The sequence below is a fragment of the Nannobrachium achirus genome (assembly GCF_963921795.1).
Source record: "Nannobrachium achirus genome assembly, chromosome: 8".
In the NCBI taxonomy this organism is placed as follows: domain Eukaryota; kingdom Metazoa; phylum Chordata; class Actinopteri; order Myctophiformes; family Myctophidae; genus Nannobrachium; species Nannobrachium achirus.
Window position 1 is genome coordinate 69,338,912 of NC_137817.1, and position 20,674 is coordinate 69,359,585.

Below are 20,674 nucleotides of genomic sequence, written 5' to 3' on the forward strand. Positions count from 1 at the left end.
AGATGTATTTTGTCGACTTTGACATTTGCATATTATCTATGATATATATGAAAGTAAAAGTCGGATTTGATGGGAAAATAAATCTGATAGTCTTGATCCATAAGGCTAGGAGCGAGCATTACTGTGGATGCACTAGGTTTAATGACATTGTGGACTGGATTGCATGTGGCCATTCTATGATGTCACTGGACGTATCTGTGGCATGACTCCACAGACGCACGTATGCACACCCTCATATAGATGGCTTAGCTCTGAAAGTCCATTATATCCCTGTCTTATAACTTATTGAACAGCACAGGACAGATGAATGTTAGTACACATAAATGGACACTAGAGGGATCCACTGGACCATGCTATAATGTGTCAGGATCACTGGTTCCAGTTCTGGAAAGTATATTGCTCTTAAATAAAATGTACATTTGTTTTTTTCCTTTTTGATACTTTATACTTCTACTCCACTAATACATCTAATACAGGTAAATATTGTACTTTTGAACTCTACTACAATTATTTGAAAATGTCAGTAATGTTGCAGATGCATGTTTAGTGTTATTACAAAACACAAAGTAACCTATGTTATACTTTGGCTATTAGAAAATAGCAGTTCTACAACGTCAAAACATGTCACATTATGACATGTTTTGTTTTTGATTACCAGACGCTTCTGATTACCAGACAGTCACTGTAGACCTATTTACTGCCTTTATGAGTGTAATAAAGTTATGAATGTCGAAGTATATAGATTTTGATCCAGAAATGACTTCTTCTGTGATCTGTATATTATGCCCCAAGGTATATGTTGTGTTTAATGATGTTGAAATTGTGTGATTGGTTGAGCATTTGGTCACTCCTTTAAATATCCTCCATCCATCCTTTGAAGTAAAACAAAAGCACTGACAACAAAGTTAAAATCACATTTTAATATTTTCCACCCATATTCCCTTCACATAAACTCCAGTAACCTGACAAAGACAAACAAGACTGCCGTGCAGTGCAGCTTCATTCCAAAATGTCCAATGCAAAATGTCCCACAGTTAATACAGACTAGTGAACTACGAAGGTTAAGGCACATTATGGAGTAAACTAGTATAAAGCATGACAGTTAAGGCACATTATGTGTTATGAAATATAAAAGTCATAACTGCTTTTTTTTACATTATGATTATCTGTGTTTTGGTCATGTCTTTTTAACTACTATAGGCTAATAGGTGATGGATTTCAGCATGTAAAATGTCTGTATTCACGTGGAAAGGAATCATATAAAGTCCAAGAACTTTCACAAAAACAAACCATTCATTTCCGATCCTATTAAAAATCACGTCATTTCCTTGGAAACATACAGTACACACATACATTTACAAATTCCCACAATACATAATTAAATAATTATAAAGTAACCATCACATTGTATTTGAAAAAACAACTAGGACTCTGCTGTAGAGGTATACAGCTTGTCTAGGCGCACGCGCGCACGCACGCACGCACACACACACACACACACACACACACACACACACACACACACACACACACACACACACACACACACACACACACACACACGCACGCACACACACACACACACGCACATACACACACGCACGCACACACTCAATCACATTAAATTACAGTAAAACATTCATTTAGGAGACTCCCATCAGTCTCCGAGGGCTGCATTATTTCATTCTACAGCAGCAGTGATTCTTCCATCTTGGTTTTGCTGCTCCTGACAATTCAGTACATGTATTTGTTTGCTGTTGAAAGACTGTTTCCCAATGATTTTTTTTTTCTTCTTAAATCTGCCAAGAGCAGAAACCCACATACTGTATACTTCTGTATGGCAAATAGGGCATAGCATGGGGCTTTGGTTCCACCCATCCAAAGCCCACTCATTTTTCCCATCGAGATTTCCAAACACATTTAAATCAATCGGTGAATCTTGACCATAAAACATTTGATTCTGTGAAAAAATATACTACAATTATGGGTTAGTGCCACAGCCTGTGTTTTCTGTGAGAGAGAGGCCCAACAAACCCACGGTGAGGCCTTTAGGAGGGCCATTCAAGTTGCAAGCGGAGCCTGCAGTGCCACCTTTGCCCAGGTGGAGCATGCGGCATTCACCATTGCGGCTCAAGAATCCACCAATCCTGAGTGAAATGTCTGGGGCTGGAGTCTGGGTGGTGCAACACACAGGTTCTGGACCTGCTGAGAGCAGGAGTGGACCTGGTGAGACGTAGGAGGAGCCTGTTAAGGAGTCAACCCACAGAGCCTGGTCCTTCCACGCGCCAGATTAGTCCTGGCAGAGTAGTTCCAGAGGAGCGGTTTGTGGGACCCTGTCTTTCCCTAGTACAGGGGTGGGCAACTTTGATGATGGAGAGGGCCACTATATTTTCACACTCACTCAAGAGGGCCACAATGCATATACAGTAAGAAATAGCAAAAATAGCCGATCTACAAGGTCAAAACGCGTCACGGCGCGTTTTGAGCTTGTAGATCTGCTATTTTTGCTATTTTTGAATTGGAATCCTGAATTATTTTTAGCTATTTTTTAATTGGAATCCTGAAAAGTAAAATTTTAATTTAATTTTCAATGCATTTATATGTTCTTATGTTAACTTTATGAACTTAAATACAAATAAATTGTGCATAAAAAAGAATAGTCATTAAGCTACTAATATAGACTGATGTAATTAAAGCGGGTTATGTTTGCATGTTTAGAATTGTAACAGCTGAAATCAATCAATAAATCAGTATTCAGATATTAACCTGTGGGCCGCATTAAGTGAAGGTGAGGGCCGCATGATGTGGCCCCCGGGTCGCCAGTTGCCCATGCATGCCCTAGTAGGACTGATCATGGGGAGCTACTGGGACGTAAAATGGGACTTGATCAACCCCGGCTGGGTCAAATGGATGAGGGGTATGATGTTGCGAGAGCCGAAGCCCCGATGATTTCAGGCTACATCACTGAGGATACGTCCTAGGTGCATCCATGGGATGTTTTTTTTTGTTGTTCCAATTAAATATTTGTAAAAAAATATATATATACTATTTTTCAGAGAATCAAAATGTTTTATGGTCATGACATAATGGATGTGGCAGCACGATGCATTGTGTGGTCTAATGCTTATCAGACGGAGGGTCCTTGAAATAAAATAAAAAAGAGAAGATTGCTTTAAAGCAGGGTCATCAACGTTTTCAGGCCAAGGACCCCTTAGCTGAGAGAGAGATGAAGCAGGGACCCCAAGATACCATATAGTTTCATCATTTGACAGCACAATCATCAGTGTATTTTGGATTCATGTCAATTTATGTTATCAGATATGTAACCACTTGAAACATCAAAACTTAGTGTGCTCTTTTTTCCCCTCTACACCAAACCTCTTTGCCAAAAATAGCAGATATACAAGCTTGTAGCTTGTAGAGCTGCTATGTTTGGCTAAAGTTCTCAAAATATGGACACTAGGGTTCAAGTGGTTATTATAAAATGGAGGAAAAAAAGCTTCCATCACACAAAGATTTAGAGGACCCCATGTAGTAATTCTGAGGACCCCCTAGGGGTCCCAGACCCTCTGTTGAAGACCCCTGCTTTAAAGAATATAGCTTACAGTAGATTATTGTAACAGCATTGTACTGGTCCTTATGACACATTGTTACTGTGCTAAGACATAGCCCGGTTTCTCCAGCTGTTTTGTCGCATGCAGCGGTTTGTTGATGATTTTCTCATCATTTATGATATTGCTGTACTTCTTTCCTTTGTACATTAATCTATATCTTTTTTTCTTCACTTTGACAGTCAATATTACGTAATATTATCACTGAACAATTTACAGCACAATTGCGAGAAGAAATTCCACCAACGTTATATACTGTATCATTCCCATGAATAATTAATCAGCTATATTCTTGTACATACATTAAAATGTAATACTTTGTTCACTTTTATCTGCTAGTATGTGTAACGGTGATATAAACACGAACACACCTCTGCAATGATTGTTTTGTAAAATAAGCTAAAAATCCAAAGTTTTCTGGAATCATACATAAAAAGAGTGTCTTCACAGTAAATACTCCAGACTTTCACAGAGTACCTTCCCTGTTGGCTCAATAAGGGCAGGTTGTGCTTGTAAAATATGTGTTATGATGTGTGTATGTTTTAAGACTGAATGGATTGGAATAATTCATAATGCAATAAAAAGAAGCGTCTAAAAGCTTCACTAGTAGGCCATTTGAGGTTTGATCCAAAAGAAATTGCAATAGTAATGGTTAAAAAAACATGTTAAAAGTTTCCCATTACATTCTTAGTGGATCAAGGTGAATTCAGGGGGTTCAAGTTTGGGTCCCTTCACTTACTATAACTCATACAGTGCCCCGGGCCACAAGTGGCCGCTAGAGTGCCAGAAATATCTCTATAGACCTTCGCTCTAGCTTCTGTCGACACTGCCCGAAGTGCCTTGGGATTTCACTCCAGCCACTGCTATGGGTGACGAGAGGAGGAAGTTAGCTTACACTTAGCCATTCGCTGCTAACCCCTTTAGAAGCCTGATCTAAAGCTATTTCAGTCGCAAAAAAACGTTCTCTTTGGTCTGGGAACACAATTCAGAGAAAATCCTCTCTAAAGATGTGACTTATTATTGGAGTGGGCGGCGCGATGCGGCCTTTTGCGCGATTACGGCCCGTGGATGGCCGAGTCTCGGCCCGGGGCACGGATGGAAATTTAGACCGGGGCTTCGTTGAGGCCTCCGATTAATTAATTAATTTTATTAAATATCCCGGACTAGTTCGGGATAGGCACCCCGGAATACGTCGCGCCGCCGACAGTATAGATTGAGTTTTTTTGGGGGGGCTCTAAACTTTATTTTAAACCATTTGCAATGGAATAAATCGTCGGACCATCTAGCGTCTCTCGCTGGTAAGCGCTGGACGAGCCAGGACCACCCACGTTGGTCCAAGCAGCTCAGGGTAAGTAAAATAGCAAATAAAATATTGTATTGGATTGAAATAAAGCCGAACTTGTTCGGGATAGGCACAAGAAGGGTTAAGTAGCATGTAAGGGGTCTAACTAGTTTTTTTTTTCATGATTCTGAATTCATTGCAAGCATTTGTTTTGCATGAAAAAAACATTCCTCGGGCTAAAAACTGACCCCAAAAAACTGAGCTGACCTCATAAAAGTGATGACTCATCACTAAACCGTACTTTTGCAATGGATTCAGAATCATGAAAAACCCTTAGTTAGACTCCTCACATACTACTTAAAGAAGATTTTTTGCGGGTCTTTTTTTCCTGTATAGTAAATGAATGGACCCAAACTTGAACCCCCTGAATTCACCTTGATCAGCTAAGAATGTAATGGGAAAATGTCAACATGTTATTTGGATGACCCTAAGGATCATAAAAAACCCTGAATAATTACTATTGCATTTCTTTTGGGTCAGGCCCCTTTTTAGCTTAGATTGACTGGCCTATAGCAGCCCCCCGAGGCCAATGCAGAATTTCTTTCTTTTTTTTTTTGAAGGGTGTTCCTAGAGGAAAAGCCACAGGGCCACCAAAATCTCATCCTGGAATCTGCCTAATAGAATATGAATTGTATGCAGGGGTGAAGTTTGGCCTAAAGGTGGCACTAGTGGACCGCCAATTTGTGTCACTAGTGTTGTCTTGGGTTCATAAAAAAAGCAGATTCCATGGAAATGAATCCAAGTAGTAGACATTTTTGTTTGGGTCCAAAGCGGTGGACGGACTATAAGCCATTGAAACATTATGTACAGTAGCCTATTTACTGAATCATAAAATACTCTTATATTATTTTCTGTTGATGTGATCGTGTTCTACGTTCGGACAGGACATTTATTTATTTAACTAAACTCAACTTAAAAATCCTTTGACCGGCAGGCTTGTGTTGTCCATATATCAACGTTTTAGTTGTTTTTGTAGTTAATGCCCTACTTTGCTGTGCATAAAAGTAGTTGATCTACAAGCAAAACAACAAGCAGATCTACAAGCTGCAAAGTCACAAAGAGTTGCCAATGCAAAGCATTGCGAGCTTGTAGATCGTCCATTTTCACTATTAGAAACCTAGTGAAAGTCACAGTGTGCGTTTGTAAAAACTATTCAACCTGTGACTAAATAATAACTATATTGGAACTACGGGTCCCTGGGTTCTTTTTTGAATTTCCTGAAAAAGAATACGTGTTTTGGTCGTACATGTTTTCCACCCAACAGCGACAATATATATCAAAAATAATGCGTGATTTTGCTGGATACCTAGGAAAATTAAACCTATTCTACAATGGTAGAATAGGTTTAATTTTCCTTGATAATTGTCAAAATATGAACGATATTGTCAGCGTCGTAAGACTGATCGTTCGGTTGCGTTTGATGGTATTGGAGTCCGACCCTTTCCTAGACCAGGGCAGTGGTCATACGAGTGGGCAGCATGCGTTTTCCACAACATCTTTTATGTTATGATAGTGTTGGGCAGTATAACCAGTTACTTTTAACATATTACCCAGACCAAAAATATTATTATTATTACATATTACTATGTAAAGAAATAGTATTATATCGTCGCTGTCGGGTGGAAACCTTGTATGTCCCAAACCGTTAGTTGCGTATTTATCATTTTAAAAATGATCTAAACTAGTGAAAATAGCCGATCTACAAGCACACAACGCCTCGCACCGCGAGGCGTTGTGTGCTTGTAGATCTGCTGTTTTCACTAGTCTTGTGCGACGGTTTTGTATAGTGAAGCAGGGCTTTGCTTTACCAAAAAACATACACATTTGAAACTTGGAGATACGAGGTTTCTGCCCGACAGTGACGATATATTACTCAGGTTTTGTGGGCTGCCCTTTGAAAACATTTTGTTTAAAAGGTCCAGAGAGATAGCTTATTTTCTTTTATAGCCTTTTTGGCTGATTGGTGACTCTTGTTATCATTATTATTCCAAATTACAATTTGGATTCAGTTCTAAAAGGAGCTGGCTAAACAGATTGTTGTACATCTCTTTTGTTTGCGGGTGTATAATGTATTACTCTTGATTCTAAGTAATAAGCAATATAATAGTGTTACTATTTATGGAGTAATAAATTCACCTTTTATTTGCTGAGCTGAATATCGGTATCATTTTAAACCCTCTATAATTGGTCAAACGGACCTGGAAAAAACGTACTTGATACAGTCTTTTTTTCACTCTTTGCCAGTCTTTGCCAAAAAAACAGCTTGTAGATCTGCTATTTTTTGGCCAATGTTCCGCCCCAGGATAATGGATGTTGGGGATATTTTGATCATCGGGATAATATCGTAAATCGTAATTTCTTTGGTCACAATAACCGTGACATGGCATTTTTCTAAACTTGAAGTACAAAGTTATTTTCAGCCAGTTCTAACCAAAATGGCTATTATCTCAACATTCTCTTCGCAACATAATCACTAAAGTATCGTCACTTTCGGGCAGAAACCTTGTTTCTCCAAGTTTCAAATGTATACGTCTTTTGGTAAAGCAAAGCCCTGCTTTGCCATACAAGACTGTCGCACAAAACTAGTGAAAACAGCCGATCTACAAGCACGCGAGGCGTTGTGTGCTTGTAGATCGGCTGTTTTCACTAGTTTAGTACATTTTATAGATGATAAATACAAAATGAACGCTTTTGGACATACAAGGCTTCCACCCGACAACGACGATATGCTATAAATATAAGGTGCTGGGAGTGAAAATTATAATGTAGGGGTGGCTCGGATTTAAAAAATATATATATTTATGGGGTGCCCTGAAGGTTTGGGAACCCCTGGGACATACTATAGTAGCTGAGTGTGTGTTCACTGGAGCTGGACTCGGTACGTGTTGATCTCCATCGGGTTGAGGTGGACCTCTGTGGGAGGCTGCTGGTTGGATTCCGACTCCGGACCGGCGGCCGCGTGCATCAGAGACAGCGTGACCGGGGAGACTGACTGGAAGCGCAGGTCTGAGAACAGCTTGTCGAGATCCAACTGGAGAGAGAGAGAGACAGAGAGAGCCGTGTTGATTTGGACGTCAAAGTTTTTTTTTTATTCCATTAACCCATTTAGACCGGGTACACATTATTATACGCATTATTTTATGCTTTAACTATTAAAAAATAGCAGATACACATGCTCACAGCACAGCACCGAGTGCTGCGCTGCGAGCTTGTAGATCTGCTATTTTTTGAAAAATCTTCAAAATGTGTGCACGTCTCTGAATGTTTTGACCCGATTCTATAAGTGTCTTCTACATGTAAATCCCTCTAAATCCCTGTCGCACTTAGAACAACGGACTCACTCGCTAGCTTTCGCCGTGGACTGAAGACTTTTTTTTTTTCAGACTCCACCAAAACCCTTAGCACTACTGGAAATCAATGTCCATACATGAAGCTAGTTAGCATTTGTTTTTTAGTTTTTTTTTTTAAGAAACCTTTTTTATTATTTTATTTTTCTTTACAGATTATACTGTTTTTCTAGATAGATATTCATTTGCATTTGTTATATTGCTGTTGATGTACTGACATTTGTTTATTATTGTGATATTTGATCTGCTTATTGTAAGTCGCTTTGGATTAAAGGCGTCTGCTAAATGCCTAAACTGTAAACTGTAAACTGTAAGGTTTTTTGAAAAACGATGTTTCTATGTCAGTGGTGCTCAAACCTTTTCATGTCAAGGACCCCCAAAATGATATGTATTTGGCCACAGACCCCCCCCCCGCCCATCTCAAAACATTTAGTTCCAGGGACCCCTCAGAAGCAAAATTTGAGTTACAAATGTTTACTTTGAAAATACATATATTCAAAGATTTGCAAACATTTTCATGACTTTTCAAAAATAGCAGATCTACAAGCTCGCAGCGTGGCACTCGGTGCCGCGCTGCGAGCTGGTATATCTGCTATTTTCAATAGCTAAACATTAAATAATTCCAGGCCTAAATGGGTAAAATTGTTATCCCACGATTTTGTAACCCATTTTTCACCCGGTGTCAATTATCTAATGTAATCCTGGGTGCTGCTCTCCCTCTGCCGACCTGGGGAGAGCAACAGACTGACCTCATGCTTCCTTCCGGGGGGGGGGGGGGGGGGGGGGGCAGCTGGCCAGGGGGAGGCAGTGTAGAGACCAGGATTTAGCCAATAATGCATGGTTAAAGTGGTTAAACAGATTTTGATGCTATATTACAGGAACACATTTAGCAGGGGGCCCCCTGGAACCAAGGACCCCTGTGGGTCCCTATACTCAACTTTGAGAACCAGTGGTCTACTCCAGTGGTTCCCAAACTGGGGGTCGGGTCCCCAAGGGGTGGTTCCCAAATTATTTTTGGGTCTGAGAGGATCTCATCAAATGGTGGTCCATAAATAATGGACCTTGATATGAAAAGAGGTTGAAAGCCACTGGACTTTACAGGGACATTTACATTTATAATCAGGGACGTGCAGAAAATGTTAGCAGGGCCGTAGCACGTCTGATCAGCGCTCTAGGCGAGCTCTCTCGAATGCACCTCTCTCCACTCGCGTGCGCGTGCGCCTTTTGCGGGTTTTTGCCGTGATTTTAGTCGGTTTGGGGCTGGTTTGGGTCCACTCCCTCCATTTCGGCGCTAAAAACGGCCCTGAATGTTAGAGAGGCAGGGGCTGAAATTTATAAAAGGTCCTTTTGGACCTCCAAGCTCACAACGCGTTGCTCTGCGACACGTTGTGAGCTTGGAGGTCGGCTATTTTCGGTGCTTGATACCACACTGAACTAAGATAAAAGTCAATACTGGACATGTGGCGTAACAGCATGGATTTCTACACAGAGAGGGCAATTCTTTCAACATAAGATGCTGCATTCTGGTTCAGGAGAGTTTGGACAAGGCAATTCTCTTGAACGCTGCCTTCAGGTATGGCATGGAAAGAGGGCATTTTACTTTTCTTTCACCATAGTAAAAACTGCATTCATGGTCTGGAGAGGGCACTTTTTACAGACAGATAAAAGGGCAGGGGCTCAAGCCCCCTTTGATGTCTTTGTGTGCACGTGCCAGGCTGTTTCTAATGTAATTGCCCCCCCCTCATTCTTGTTCTGTTCTCTGTAATGTTCTGTGCTGTTTGTTGACCTCCCAGGTCCTGTCAGGCTTGGCTGAGGCTTTTGTTTACTCAGGGGCCAAAAGGCCACCAGTAACTCTTATCTTTAACCCTTTCTAACTGGGTCATGTGTTGAGAAAGTGTCACGGCATTGTGTATCTTTACATTATGGGTCACATTACATGCTTCGATAATATAGTTAGTGTGTGTGTGTGTGTGTGTGTGTGTGTGTGTGTGTGTGTGTGTGTGTGTGTGTGTGTGTGTGTGTGTGTGCGTGTGCGTGTGTGAGTTTGTCTATACTTATGGGGACTAAACGCATGTTCACACAGTCACCTGCAGGGGACCTCTGACAGTGTGGGGACAAAATAGTAGGTCCCCACAACGGTTAGGGTTAGGTTTAGGTTTAGGGTTAGGGGTTAGGTTTAGGGATAGAGGTTAGGGTAAGGCCACAGGACTTGCATAAAAATGAATGGAAGTCTATGTGAACCCCACAAGTGATGTAAATATAGTGTGTGTGTGTGTGTGTGTGTGTGTGTGTGTGTGTGTGTGTGTGTGTGTGTGTGTGTCTGTGTGTGTGTGTGTGTGTGTGTGTGTGTGTGCGTGTGCGTGTGCGTGCGCGCGCGTGCGTGTTAAAGTGACTCTATACCACAGGTTCCTGAAACTTTTTCAGCTGAGAACCAAAAGATAATTCTTTTTTGACTGCCCGACCCGACCTAGTGATTTTTATTTCACTTTTCAAATTCATGGAATTAATTCGATTTTTGTATTCAGTTATGAAATTCTTTAGGAAAAAACTTTAGATATATAATTCATGAAAACAGTGCTCTAATACATCACAACAAAAGACCATAAAACTTCATGGGAATCTGGAATCTTGATCTTCCAAACTGTCAAGTTATACAAATGGAATTTAACAAATAAGGTACCAACTGACTATAAATGAACGAACAAACGAACGATTACATTTGAACTACAGAAACTTGGTTTTGTTTCGTTTGGAACAAGTCAGCTCACCGAGGCAGAGAGTGAGAAAGGCAGCTATAAAGTCAACAAACCATTCCAGATGAGTCACGGCTAAACAGACCCGACATTCTCAGAACTAGGTTTAGTGACTTTGAGTTTATCTGGGTTCACAGTTCACTTGTCATCGCAACAACAGGAAACAGAAATGGAGCATTTTCCTGTCTCCGCAGTTCTTACTTCCTGTCACAGTCGGAGGTCATTTCTGTTTAACATGTGTGTCTGTGTGTGTGCGCGCGCGTGTTGATCTTTCCTTGTGTTGCTCTGAGCAGACACCAGTGTGTGCACGTGAGCGTGCACTGCAGCAGGACAGGACGTGTGTTTGCATTTTGTTGCCGTGAGGCAGAAAATATTGTATCGCAATATTTATTTGGTAAACGAAGGCCCTGATTTCAAGGTCATGGTCATGGTCATGGTCACGGTCAAGGTAAACTTTATTGTCCACAAGGGAAATTTGGCTTAGGCTTTCACCCCTGCTGCAGCCACACATAAAACATCAATGACAAAAGACATACTAGAAATACAGACATGGGGGACACAACACTACACAGTGCACAGATTGTAGTTAATCTATTATTATTATTTTTGAAACCTAATATAGTTCCATTTAATAATAATAATAATAATAGTTCCATTTAGGTCAGGGGTGGGCAACTTTGATGATGGCGAGGGCCACTATATTTCCACCTTCACTCCAGAGGGCCACATTGCATATTGCTACGTCCTACTTTGTCACTTTATAGTATCTCATACAAAAGAAGCAAAAATAGCAGATCTACAAGCTCTGTAGATCGGCTATTTTTGCTTCTTTTGAATTGGAATCCTGAATTATTTTTTTGTTATTTTTGAATTGGAATCCTGAAATGTTAACATTTTGATTTAATTTCAAACACATTTAGTTATATACTCATAAAAACTTTATGAACCTAAATACAAATACCTACATTGGACATAAAAGAAATACATTTTAATACTACTATAGTCATTAAGCTACTAATATAGACAGAATTAAAGCAGGTACATGTTTGGAATTGTAACAGCTGAAATCAATAATACATCAGTAATCCAGTATTAACCTGCGGGCCACATTAAGTGAAGGTGGGGGCCGCATGTGGCCCCCGGGCCGCCAGTTGCCCATGTATGATTTAGGTTCACTGTACCTTTTGCCAGAGGGCAGAAGTACAAACTCTCCATGTAATACAGGGTTAACACTCATAGGATCGAACACCATCTCCTGTGTCTTCCTAACGTTTAGAACAAGGTGGTTGTCATTTGCACTGTTTTTATTTTTATTTTTTCCTGACTATATCTACTGCATAGTACTGTGTTCTATCCGTCTGTCATTCAATGTTATGTGAGATACTTCAATGGTTTCCTGTGTAAAATCTCTAAATAAGCCAAGTGCTTTTTTAGGATCTCCTTTTAGTTGACCTTGTACCAGTGAACTGTACCGTCATGAAACTGCACCTTTTCCTATGCAAACTTCTAATGAACTCTTCAATCAATCAAATCACACAATTTTAACACTAATCTCTAAAAAAATGTCTGCTAAATCCCTATCCTTATCTAGTAGGGCTAAAATGGCAGATATACAAGATTTCTCTACTTTGTCATAATATAGTGTCAAATGGTACATTTATATAGCGCCCTTATCCAAGGCGCTTTACAGAGACATTACATTCACCCATTCATACACACATTCATACACCGGAGGAAACCATGCAAGGCACCAACCTGCTCACTGGGAGCAACTAGGGGTTCAGAGTCTTGCTCAAGGACTCTTTAACACCAAGACTGGGGGGGCCCGGGATCGAACTGGGAACCCTTCGGGAACCCTCTGTGCTCTAATGATGGTTTCTCTACCCATGAGCCACTGCCACCCCGTGTCACACCAAAGTAGCATGAACTACAGTACAAGCCCACAACGGTTACATGCTGCCATTCAGACATCCCCCCATTCAGACACTAACCCTATACCTAACCCTAACCCTAACCTCAATGGAAGTGTTGCCACTCAGACAATTAGAAGTCAATGTCTGAATGGCAACATGTGTGAATGGAGAGCATATACCGCCCAGAACGCGTTGCTGTCTCGACCCGTTGTGGGCTTGTAGATCTTCTATGTTCGGTTCGCGCCAGTTGTGGTGGGCCGGTGTGGGCCAAGATGCCAAGGCCGAATTTACCCCTGGCTACGTGGCACCCTCTACAAAACAGCATCTGTTATAGTGTATCCAAGGGTTTCAAAATAAAGTGTCCCTCTGCAAAAAAGAATATGTGATCCTTGTCTGCTGCCAGCACTGATTGGAGTAGCCCTTCCCTGAAACGATAGTCGATTTGTGATTTGTTTACCCCACGCATCCATCACAGCATGATCCTTTATTTTTGTAGACAGACCAGTGTGTGTGTGTGCGTGTGTGTGTGTGTGTGTGTGTGTGTGTACCTTTCCCTGTGTTGTCGTGCACAACAGTCCAGTGTGTGTGTGTGCAAAGCGACAGTCAAATCCTTTCCGGTGCAGAATGAGGGCGGATTCGTCTGATGGCCCGCCTCCTTCGCCCTGATTGGACAAAAAAGTAAATTTCATTAGAACTGGAGAAAAACACAGACCATCAGAACATGACTTCATGCTATGTTGTAACTATGTTTTAATAAAACAACTAGTTTTCATAAATAGTGCAGATCACATTTATCGACACAAGTTATGTTGATGATCCGAATCGGTGAATAGAAAAAAAATAATTGCGGTGCTTTTGAAGCTTTTGGTGTACAGTATTTTCTGGACTATAAGGCGCACCTGACTATAAGGTGCACTGTTAATGAATGGTCTATTTTCAAACTGTTTTCATATATAAGGCGCACATGACTATAAGGCGCACATAATAGACGCTACCGTTGCATTATGCATCCAACAGATGGAGCTGTGCTAAAGGGAATGTCAATGTCAATGAATGATCCATATATAAGGCGCACTGGACTATAAGGCGCACTGTAGTTTTTTGAGAAAATTAAAGGCTTTTAAGTGCGCCTTATAGTTTGCTAGTTCAATGTACCTACTGCTATTGTAGCTGTCTGTGGATACACGTACATCCAAAAGCACTGCGACGGGTGCTGGACCAAAAAAATTATAATAGAAAAGAAGAAAAGGTCCGCACACTGTCTATAAGCTCCCCAAATAAATGTATTAATAGAGCGGAATAAAAAATCACAACGTTTCGGCCTACATGGCCTTCTTCAGTTGTAAACATTTCAGTTTACAATGGAAAAAGGGTGGGGGTAAAAACATATTTTTTGTTTTAATATGGTTTCTGTAGGAAGACAAACATTCTTAAAGTATTCCAATGCTGTAAAAAATGTCTGAATAAATATTACATTTCAACATTCTCTCCAGGATGCTCTGCAGGGAAAATAAACATTTAATCATGAATGCTCATTATGTATTTGTAGCCTACTTCATTCTGATAATTCAGTAATGATTTAGCTGCGACATTCGGGGTCGCCCACAGCGGCCAAATCAAGTTGGGCTCCCATCGACTTTAGTGATGAAAAGTGATGAGTCATCACTTTTGTGGGTGTTGTGGTGACCCCAAAGGTCGCCGACTCGGGCGCCCTAGCTAAATCATTAGAGCATGCCCTGAGCTACATCTGTACAAAATGTTGCACTTTTAGACTGATTAGCACGAGAAAAAAAAACCTAAGGCCTCCGACTAACATGAATACTCACCCATACGTGTATTGTTTTCTGAGGCTATTTCTAGCCCACGGAATGTTTTTTTGTGCAAAACAAATGCCTGCAATGGATTCAGCATCATGACAAACCCTTAGTTAGACCCCTCAGATCCTCCTTAAATACCCAGAAAAATAATCTTTTTCTGGGTATTTTCCTCCTGTATAGAAAGTCAATGGGAGCCCATGTTTCAGGCATTAAGGGGTTAATAATAAAAAATGCTCAATGGATATCACTGGTTATCCTCTTGAATCCTTAAGAGGTGACCCCAAGCTACAAGAATCAGTTGAGAAAAAAACTTTTACAGGCAAATCCACGTTCACCCCCACGGCTCCCGGACTATTAGGCATTTTGGGATTTATTTTATTTTTTTAAATGGCTGCCAACTCGGGAAACTCGGGCTGTGGCAGTCTGGGGGTACTGAAATAAAGCCCTTTGCACACAGGACAGTTGCGTTTTTTTCGTTTGCGGCATGAATAAAACGCATTGGATTTGGTGTGCAAGGCTGTGCGGAATCGGCGCTGCGGATCCAAAAAGGAGTCATAAAAGGAGTGATGAGTTTTTTACCGCATGCGACAAGACGCACAAATCGAACTGGTTTCGATCGAGAAAAAAACGCACGGCGGCAGCCACTCGTCGCACGGCTATTTCGGAGCCGGTGTGCATGAGGTCATAGAGAATCATTGTTTTCTTTTCAAAAAATTATATTGTCCGTTTTATCCGTGCGGCTTGTCTGTAATAACATATTTTCTTTATCCTATATTATGTATATATTCTTTTTTAATTGTTGTTTTGGGTGAAAATTTCAATCCTCATACCGCTGTTGTATATTTGATGTTTGTACAAAAGAAGCTGCTACTCTTATTATTGTACCACTTCATTGCGTTAAATGCTTCACTTGAAAATCAAATAAACAAAGTTTATAAAAAAAAAAAAAAAACGCGCCTGTGTGCAAAGATCTTAACTCGGGAAACTCGTGGCTTGGCTATGAATGAGTTAACACTGTCACCTACCTTGTTCTGTATGCTCCTCAGATTAAGCAGGTGGATGTCGCAGGGCATGGAGGATGCCAGGGGCCTGCTGGAGCGCAGGGCCACGGAGCTGCTGGCAGAGCTGACGGCCATGGTGAGCAGAGGATGGTTGAGGAACAGCAGAGCCATGTGGCTGAGCATGGAGGGGAAGCTCACCGGAGACGCCTTCTCCTCCTGCAAAGGGCAGACAGCAGGGCATTCACCAACAGTGATTTTTAGTATTCGAATTATTCTACCTCAAAGTATTCGAATAGTCGAATATTCGACAGGACTGACCAAACTGTCAAATATTAAGTAAGCAAGAGGCGAACATTGTGAAAATAGCCGATCTACATGCTTACAACGCCTCGAGTTGCGAGGCGTTGTGAGCATGTAGATCTGCTATTTTCACAATATTTATCTGCGTTTCTTCAAATATGTTTATTGTGGGCGTCATAGCCTAAAAAGGTTTGAGAACCCCTGGTATAGAGCATTAACAAATTCATCCACCAGGGGCATTGACAACTCATTCTTATGACTTCCTATCTAGCCAAGCTTTATAAACTATATATATTTTTTAAAGAGAAAATAAAAATAAGCGAATATTCCACTTTGGTGAACAACGTTGAATAGTGACTTTGATATTCGAATATTCGAATATTTGGTGAATGCCCTAGCAGACAGTAGCAGGGGGGAGATGGGGGTCAGTGGTCAAATACATATTTTTTTAGGGGTTCCTGACATTAAAAAGTGTGAGCACCACTGATCATAGAAACATACGTTTTTTTAAGAAAACCGTATTTTTCAGGCCTACAGTAAATATTTTTTTTCAACTTTTCTTTACTATAACTCCTCAAACTACCCTAACCCTAACCACCTTGAAGGGGGGGGGGGGGGGGCATGGCGGTACAGTCGTTAGCGCTGTTGATTAGACTTTGTTCTTTACAGGTATACATGGTTTTTATTTTCCCTGTTCAACTTATTACACAGGGTTACGGATTATAACCAGTGTTGCCAAGCTCTGGCTACAAAAATTATTGATTATTTTTGTAGCTTATGCCATTGTACAACGGCAAAACCTTGGTAGACTTTGCCTACCATATCAACCATAACTGTAGAGGACAGGTCTTAGTGAATGTTAACTAATGTTAAAAGAAAAAAAGAAAAAGAAAGTGTAACAACGCCAAGTTCTTCTTCGGGCAGCGATCACAAGCAATTTGGGAATGCAGTTTGTGAGATTAGCTCTCGACAATCAGACAGAAAGATCTTCTTATGGACGGCTAGTCTCTTACAGAGCTAAATCTGTCTGTCTTCCTGTGCCCAAATATGGAGATGAGTGATGTCAAACTAATGGCATCTGGTATAGTGATGCATTTAACAGCAGTGTTACTTCCTCACTGCATATAGGGTAGTGAGTTCAAATCTAATTGTCAACAAAGATATTATTTATCTTTCTTGTGTCTTCTTCATCTGCATATTCTCCTGAAAGTCTTCACCTTCACCTTTTCTTCTGTTGCTGTTGGTAGTCATGGTTTCCAGTTCCCACCTGATGTCATGTGGGAGTTCAGACTGCTCCAGACCATGCTGAGTGACTGCTAGCTTGCATTACATCTTCAGGCTGGGATTTAAGTCCAGGATGTACAGGTCACCAGGAGTGACGTTTTCTGTGTATCCTCCATGGATGATGATACAATCTCCCACCATGCAACAGCACATCCCATCCATCCTACAGGGGTCTTTCCCCTTGGGCTCAACCTGCTTCCAGGAAAAGGTCTCTGGACTGAATTTCCACAGATCATTGAAGTATTCGTTCCCGTTCCAGCCACCAAATATGTACAGCTCACCATTGTAGGTAAAGGCTGAATGAACACCGCGTTTTTCTGGGAGCAGGTGTCCAGAAGGCATGCTCAGCCAGCAGTTGGTCTCTGTGTCAAACACTCTGATGCTGTTGTAGAAGTCGTCATCCCCATCGCCCCCAAATACAAACATCTTTGTCCCAATGATGGTGGCAGAGTGATCTGCTGAATCAGGTGGAGGAGTTCCTCTGGTGTTGATTAAAGACCAGACCATTATGGTGGTGTCCAACTTGTACATGTCATTACATCCAGTCTGGTTGTATCCTCCATGCACATACATGACCTTCTCCAGGACACAGGCTGAGTGGTGACACCTTTCTCCTGGAATAGTCCCAGAAATATTGGGTTTGAACCAGCTGTGGGTGTCGACCTCAAAGGCATAAAGCACATTGCAGTAAAAATACCCTCCCCAGATGTAGGCAATTTCTTCTACCAGCACAGCTGTGTGTCCATAGCGCTCGGAGGGAACCTCAATGGAACTTCCTCTTCCTTTTGTCACTAGGGGCAACTTCCTCCAACGCAAAGACAATGTGTTGAAGATGTGGACTTCAATCTGATCCCTGTTGCTCATGAAGTTGTTGTATCCTCCAAATGAGTACAGCTTGTGTCCGACTACCACAGAAGCAGGGTAGTACTCTTCAGGTCCTCCTTTCAGATGTATCGTCCAGTGAATCATCTCACACAGCAGCACCGGTGTCAATCAGTGTAACTCATTTACAGGATAAGTTGTTAAACGACAGCTTAATTAGTTGGAACAAGTTGTTGAATGACACTCTGTTAATTGGACGATTACTTTTAAAGTCAATTACATTTGTTGTGATGACGAGGTTTTGATGTCATTGTGAGATGACGTAATTGTATAGAACATCTAATGGAATATCCATCCATCAATATGTGTGAGCTTGTAGATCAGCTATTTCCACTGTTTTTAAAAATATCGATTTTTCAACAAGGAAATGATGATGACGATTATGTCAAATAAATGCGATTAGATGATTACAGGGGTTAAATCCAAAAAGAATCCCAAGACAGAAATGTATTTTCAGACCATTGTCCCAATATGTGATTTTTGAAACATGGCGTGCAGTGCCATATAATAGTTGGCGAAATGGCAAATTCACTGTTAAATTGTTCATGAAACATGCTAGGTTCTGCACAAAATGGGCTAACGTTAAATCCCCGTTGTTGTCAACAGTCAATCTCAATCATACAGCTCTCATTCTCTCTCTCTCGCATTAACCTCGCCTACCAGGCTTTCTGGGGGAAAGCCTGGTGTTCGTTCACAACAGGCCGTTTGGTTTCCACCTAAAGCGCGGAAACCACTAGAAGAAGAAGCGTCGCTTTGATTTGGTTCCCCCCGTTTGTTTCCCCAATCCCTATCAAAATGCTCGAGTAGCCTAGAGTAGTTTTGCCAGTCGCTAACAGTTGGACTAAAAGATGCATATACCAAACGACATTTTCAAATGCAAAACTACTCCGCATCAAGGAGTTTATTAGGTAGGCCCAAAAAGTATGTCCTTGAGCGCAGGGGAATATTTTGGGTTAAAACAGAATCCGGTTTGATCTTTCCGGCAAATTGTTGTCCTTTGAGTACTACAACATGACAAGTGATCCCAGACTATTCTCGCATTGTCGCTGCCTGCGTGATTTATGTTTCGTCCTTTCAACAGTGACGCATCAAACACAGGCAGCTGGCTCGGCAGATCTATAAACCCAAAACGTGTTAATCTGGCTTGCATTCTGGGCTTGCAGATCTGTTATGTTTGGTGCGCGACACCACCTGACCACCATGATTAAACATAGCGGCACGCTGCGGCTGTAAACCATATATAAATGCACACAGCAGCAAAGGACACTTGATTAACCAGAACGCATATAGAATTAATATTTTACCAGATGAGATGATCGTCTATATAAGGTAAGGATGTCAACGTATGGTGCTTTTAGGTTGATCATGTTGATGTTGTTGTAATACAATCCTCTTAAGTCCTTGTCCAAATATCCAGGTTGGTTCCGCTTTGAATGTACTTTTCTTGGATTTATAACTTATTACAAACTTGTGAAACTGCCTGCTGGATAGGGTAGGGTCGGGCTCGGGCCGAATTTGAGATCTCTTGTATCTTCTGACGTTCTGTTGTATTCTATTGCAAGTCTGGCCAATTCAACTACTCATATCTTGAAATTATAACTGCTTTTTAGTTTGGAGATAACTTTAGTAGCGTTTTGATGACTTTATTTTTTTTACACCTTATTTTATTTTTTGGGTTTTTTTTTGCGGATCTGCACTGATCTCAGAAACAGCCCCTATGGAATCCTCAAGACTGAAATTATTCCCCAGGACTGAAAACTTTAACCCCTTAAACCCCCATTATGTAATAAATATGATCGCCCCCAACGGTCTCCTGCATCCTTACCTCCTTTCCTTCTCTCCTCTCCAGCAGCAGTCTGAAGGAGCTGGCGGTCAGTTTGTTGTCGGTGACGCCCTGGCCCAGACCTCTGTTGTCATCCTGATTCAGCCTGCGGTCCAGAATCACCTCTAGCTGACCTGGAGAGGGAGAGAGAGAGAGAGAGAGAGAGAGAGAGAGAGAGAGAGAGAGAGGGGCACATCACAGGTTATGTGCTTGTAGGCAGTGTTCACTTGAGTAAAAGTATCAATACTGCAATGTAGAAATACTCCGTTACGAGTAGAAGTCCGGAATTCAAAATGTACGTAGCAAAAGTAAAAGTCAAATTTTTTTGAAAATAGCAGATCTACAAGCTCACAACACGTCGCAATGCGACGCGTTGTGAGCTTGTAGATTGGCTATTTTCAAATAGCCACGGTATAGAATAGGGCTAAAGTGGATTAAAGTATGTTTTATAATATAATCATTTATATCTGCAAAGTACTGTAACTAGTGACTAAAGTTTTCAAATAATTGTAGTGGAGTAAACGTACAATATTTGCCTCTGAGATGTAGAGATGTAGAAGTAAAAGTACTGAAAACTGAAAATACTCAAGTAAAGTATAAAT

General features: G+C 41.1%; 1 protein-coding gene across 1 annotated transcript in view; it reads right to left on the reverse strand.

Moving 5' to 3' along the window:
• Nucleotides 1-6,687: 6,687 nt before the first annotated feature.
• man2a1 (mannosidase, alpha, class 2A, member 1) overlaps nt 6,688-20,674 on the reverse strand; it is an 81,458-nt gene continuing 67,471 nt past the window's right edge. Inside the window, exons 21-24 of the mRNA XM_080732213.1 lie at nt 20,076-20,206; nt 15,809-16,000; nt 13,515-13,628; nt 6,688-7,984 (exon numbers count right to left, since the gene is read on the reverse strand). Of these exons, the coding sequence (XP_080588339.1) occupies nt 7,814-7,984; nt 13,515-13,628; nt 15,809-16,000; nt 20,076-20,206 (608 nt within the window). The 3' untranslated portion in view covers nt 6,688-7,813. The remainder of the gene's footprint in view (nt 7,985-13,514; nt 13,629-15,808; nt 16,001-20,075; nt 20,207-20,674) is intronic.